The 4822-nt window shown below is 37.0% G+C and overlaps 3 protein-coding genes across 3 annotated transcripts; 2 read left to right on the forward strand and 1 right to left on the reverse strand.

Annotated features, from left to right (window-relative positions):
- Positions 1-312: 312 nt before the first annotated feature.
- Positions 313-1120, forward strand: LOC118479383 (lectin alpha chain-like). Its single transcript, XM_035988095.1, has 2 exons — positions 313-1011; positions 1115-1120. Exons 1-2 carry the CDS (start codon positions 313-315, stop codon positions 1118-1120), a joined length of 705 nt encoding a protein of 234 aa, XP_035843988.1.
- On the forward strand, positions 1083-2352 carry LOC110932010 (L-type lectin-domain containing receptor kinase IX.1). Its single transcript, XM_022175374.2, has one exon. It carries the CDS (start codon positions 1165-1167, stop codon positions 2302-2304), a length of 1140 nt encoding a protein of 379 aa, XP_022031066.2. The 5' UTR covers positions 1083-1164; the 3' UTR covers positions 2305-2352.
- A 171-nt stretch (positions 2353-2523) lies between these two features.
- On the reverse strand, positions 2524-3342 carry LOC110932011. Its single transcript, XM_022175375.1, has one exon. It carries the CDS (start codon positions 3340-3342, stop codon positions 2524-2526), a length of 819 nt encoding a protein of 272 aa, XP_022031067.1.
- Between the last annotated feature and the right edge of the window lie 1480 nt (positions 3343-4822).

The raw sequence follows: 4822 nt of genomic DNA on the forward strand, positions 1-4822 counted from the left end.
AATCCAAAATCGTTTCTTTCGGATTTTGTTATTCAATTCCAACTTGAATTTTAAACACCTATGATTATTGTATAGATATATATTAGTTATTTACTTTCAATTAGGACTATTACAGTGCGGTGGTTGTTGCTTATTTAAACGCAAAAAAGTTGACGGGCTAAAGTCTTTGCATGACCTTTTATATGAAAGTTGACTCCTAAAGCAAAAAAATATCTATTCCCACCGTATTTGGTACTCATAATGATGATCACAGTTTAATCTTGGTGCGGGTATATATTCATTTGTTAAACAAGGCTATCTACCAAGAAAGTCATGTCTATCTTAACAATCTTCTTTCTTGTTTTAATCCCTTATGCAACTTCAATTAGTTTCAATTTCAGAAATATCAGTCAAAACAACTCCCAGGATATAATATTATCAGGTGATGCAGCTTATATCCCGGGTGATGGAATCCAGGTAACCTACGATAGGAATCTGAATCGTAGTTCGCCATGGTTAGCAGGTCGAGCGACGTACAAAACACTTCTTCATCTTTGGGACAACGACTCTAATTTAGCCAGCTTTTCTACGAGTTTCACATTTGTGATCAGTTCATACGTGAATAATTATCACGGTGATGGTCTCACATTCTTCCTTGCTCCGAATAATTCCGTGATGAAGGCAGGAGAAGCCATTGGTCTTCCGGTCATTTATAAATCCAACACCAGTACATATCCATTTGTAGCTGTGGAGTTTGATACTTATGGTGGCAACGTGTGGGATCCAATGGATCCCAATTCATCCAGGCCCATAGATGAACATGTTGGTATTGATATCAGCTCTCTTAATTCTGTTGCATATCGGAAATGGAATAACAATATAACACTTGGGAAAGAGTGTAGAGCTTTGATTAATTATCATGCTGATTCTAAAAATCTTAGTGTGTCCTTCACCAATTTTAAAAATAATTCGCCAGTATGGGAAACTGGCCTTAGCTACACCATTGATTTAAGGAAAGTGTTGCCCGAATGGGTAATTTTTGGGTTTTCAGCTTCCACAGGAGATCGATATGAGAAACACATGTTGCGATCTTGGAGGTTTCATAGTACTAAATCAAAAGTTGTTGAATATACAGAGGTAGCCCCAACCACCAGCCCGAATGTTGTGAAGGGGAAAAATCAAACGATGCGAAAGGTGGAGGTAATAGCTGGAACATTGGGTTTAGTTACCTTTTTGGCTACGGCTGCTTATTTTTTATGGCGAAGGAAGAAAAACTCGGGTGATAAAGTAGAGGAACATGAACTTGCTTTGGAGCTTGAAAGCGAACTTGAAATGGGGCCCTCTATGCCCAGAAGATTTTCTTACCATGAGTTAGCTCAATCAACAGCCAACTTTGCAGAGACAGAAAAGCTTGGCGAGGGTGGTTTTGGAGGAGTTTACAAAGGTTTTCTGAAAAATTTAAGCTTGTACGTCGCAGTTAAAAAGGTGTCGAAGACTTCCAAACAAGGAATCAAACAGTATGCTTCAGAAGTAAGGATTATTAGCCGATTGAGGCACAAAAATTTGGTGCAACTCATCGGCTGGTGCCATGACAAAGGAGAACTCCTGCTTGTTTATGAATATATGGAAAACGGAAGCTTAGATTCACATTTATTCAAAGGAAAGAGCTTGCTAGGATGGAATAGAAGGTATAAAATTGTCCAAGATCTGGCTTCTGCTTTATTATATTTACATGAAGAGTGGGAGCAATGTGTTCTGCATAGAGATATCAAATCGAGTAATGTGATGTTGGACTCAAATTTCAATGTGAAGCTTGGTGATTTTGGGCTAGCAAAGTTAGTTGACCATGAGAAAGGTGCGCAAACAACGATGTTGGCTGGAACCTTAGGTTATATGGCCCCTGAATGTATAGTCGCTGGTAAAGCAACCAAGGAATCTGATGTTTTTAGCTTTGGAGTTGTTGCATTGGAAATAGCTTGTGGGCGAAAACCCATAGAGAACAAGGATGAAGAAAATCAAATACGCTTAATAGAATGGGTTTGGGGTCTCTATGGAACTAGGGCTCTTTTAGAGGCAGTTGATCCGCGTTTAGAGTCAGACTTTGAGGAAGAAGAAATCAAGCGTGTATTGATCGTTGGGTTATGGTGTGTGCACCCTGATTCGGAACTTCGCCCATCAATACGACAAGCCATTAAAGTCTTGAACTCCGAAGCTTCAATGCCTTTACTTCCCTCAAAGATGCCGGTGGCATCTTATTTGGCATTCGAAGGACTATCCGAGTTTTCTTCCATTGGCCAATACGAATCATCAAGTATTATCTCTTAGTACTAAATCATCTTAGCTTGGCAAACAACATCAGCCACAAAATGTCTTCTTCACCGTCTAATTCACCATTACACCCAATGCAATGAAATGTCTAGATCGTTAGAGGTTAAATGTATCTATGATGATGATATCTTTTTTTTTTTTTTTTTTTGAAAGGTATATTTCATTAAAAACAACAATCGACCAGCCTCAAAACGAGGGGCCCAACCCACAAACAACCTACATAATTACAAATTTACACCATTCAAGCCACGAAAGATCTTTAAACCTAGTCCTATTTTTAAACCAAAGGTAACTAGACGCTTTTAGATCACTAATAATCTCCCCAATTCTAATTTCCTTGTTCTCAAACCTTGCTTTGTTTCTCGCTTTCCAAATACTCCAGATGGCAATCCTAACAATACCTTTGAACGCTTCCTTTTTATCGCCGGTGAAACCCACATGACCGTGAATCTCCGTAATGTCTTTAAAGCTAAAAAAGAACAGGTTATTAGTCGTGTACCACCTACTAATTTGCTGCCAAACCACGGACGCCACATAGCACGAGGAAAAAATGTGAGCCACCGAATCCTCTTCGTCCCTACATAACGCACACGTATCCTCCTGGACCTCGATGTTTCTTTTTCTCAGTGCTTCCACCGTAGCGATTCTATTCATAGCCGTTCTCCACATAAAAATATTACACTTTTCTGGGATCCATTTACACTCTTCTGGGATATCTTGTAGAACAAAATTGTGTTGCCCTTCTTTGTTTAGAAGCCTCTTCACCGCACCCACACTGAACTCCTTGTCTTCGGCTCCTATCCACTCCCATTTGTCTTGTCTATCTTCGAGTCTAACATTTAACAGCCTATTGCATAATTCGACCAATTGATCCACCTCCCTTCCGGCCGAAATATTTCTAGCCCAAGCCCACACATAACTCGAACCGATACCACTGCCCTCAACCTGATAGTTCACCCGATCCGCCACCTTGCACCTTTTCTCCTTCTCTAACTTGAACAAATCCGGAAAAATGATTTTAGCGGTTCGCAACATAACCACGGGTCCAACCAAAAAGAGGTATTCTCCCCATTCCTAACCTTACTTCGGAAAAAGTGCCGCAACGGGCTTCCTTCCACCTTAGTTTTTGAAAAAATTCCCGCGATGTTACACCACACCCCACCCATGGATTTTTTTGGCATGAAGGAAATCCCAATTCAGCCTCGTATTCCACCACTCTAACCCATAGTTTATTTTTATCTACCTATCTTTAGTTCATGCACTATGAATTTCAATTATATTTATGACAACTTTTTCTAAAACATTAAAATCACTTGTGCATTAATGATTGTTGCTAAGAACATGAGTAATGGTTAATGCCCTTTTAAGGGCCCACATCACCATCATAATGTTTCATGTAATGGTTAAGACTTTTAAATGCTCTTTTATTTATTAGTCTCCTTGTTTTTCCTCCTTATCGACATTATTCAAAAAATGACTATCCCTTTTCATGCCCGTATGCCTATGAGTATGGGGTAAAGGCAATATCAAAACCTTTCACACCTCTATAAAGCACCATTACGTATGGCCTAAAGAAAGAAGTAAAAGATGTGTAATATTTGGAAAACAAAATTAAACATAACACAACATATAAAAATAAATACAGTGTGAATGATTATGGATGAGTAAAACTCGTCCGTATCTATCTTACTAACGTAAAAAGATATTAATCAGAGAAATTATGAAAATTATAAGATAAACTAATTGAATTCGTACAATGAATAATTTTTTTAAACTGGAAACCAAATCAAATTTTGAAGGAAAACGGGAAAGCAGCCTGACCCAAAGCCTCCGGCCACCAAAGTGACCTCGTCACCTAAGCTTGGCAATAGCTACGGGATCAAGATCTCTGCCGCCTCTCTACAACGCAAACCTGCCTTGTGGTCGAATTCTAGATTCAAACTTCAATTAAAATAACCCATGGATCACCTAGATACCCACCCTATAACCTGTGGATTACCTATATAAGATTTTTATATAAAAAATAAGAGTATATTACTATTTTACTTGTGTGTTTAATGAGCTTAAACCTTTCATGCCGAAAAGAAATCACATTTATAATAGTTTTGGTACTTGACACTAAATTTATTACTTTTGTCTAGTTAAGTCTAAGAGTATTTTTTATTTTATTTTATACATTAAGGTTTGTTTATGTAAATAACAAAGTTCATTTAATATTAAAGAGCCAATATATGTAATTATTTTAAGTTTTTATATTATTTCGTTATTTTCAAGATTACTTTATAATAAAATATTTTTAAATATACAAATTTGTTTTTTTATAAATGATTTTTTAAAATCTTTTGTTTTTAAACCTTCTTTTTAAACCATGAATCTTTTTTAAAATCATTTAGTTTTAAACTATGTTAGACCTACAAATGAACAGATGATATTCAAAAGCCAAAACATGACTTCTTCATCAAGAAATAAACATTAGAAAAAGCATTCTCTACCCAAATATGGTGAATCTTAAACA

The sequence above is a fragment of the Helianthus annuus genome, chromosome 3 (assembly GCF_002127325.2).
Source record: "Helianthus annuus cultivar XRQ/B chromosome 3, HanXRQr2.0-SUNRISE, whole genome shotgun sequence".
Classification (NCBI taxonomy): Eukaryota; Viridiplantae; Streptophyta; class Magnoliopsida; order Asterales; family Asteraceae; genus Helianthus; species Helianthus annuus.

What these genes read in the sequence shown, in the direction of transcription:
- LOC118479383 (XM_035988095.1), top strand. Translation starts at nt 313, where the DNA reads ATGTCTATCTTAACAATCTTCTTTCTTGTTTTAATCCCTTATGCAACT.
- LOC110932010 (XM_022175374.2), top strand. Translation starts at nt 1,165, where the DNA reads ATGCGAAAGGTGGAGGTAATAGCTGGAACATTGGGTTTAGTTACCTTT.
- LOC110932011 (XM_022175375.1), bottom strand. Translation starts at nt 3,342, where the DNA reads ATGTTGCGAACCGCTAAAATCATTTTTCCGGATTTGTTCAAGTTAGAG.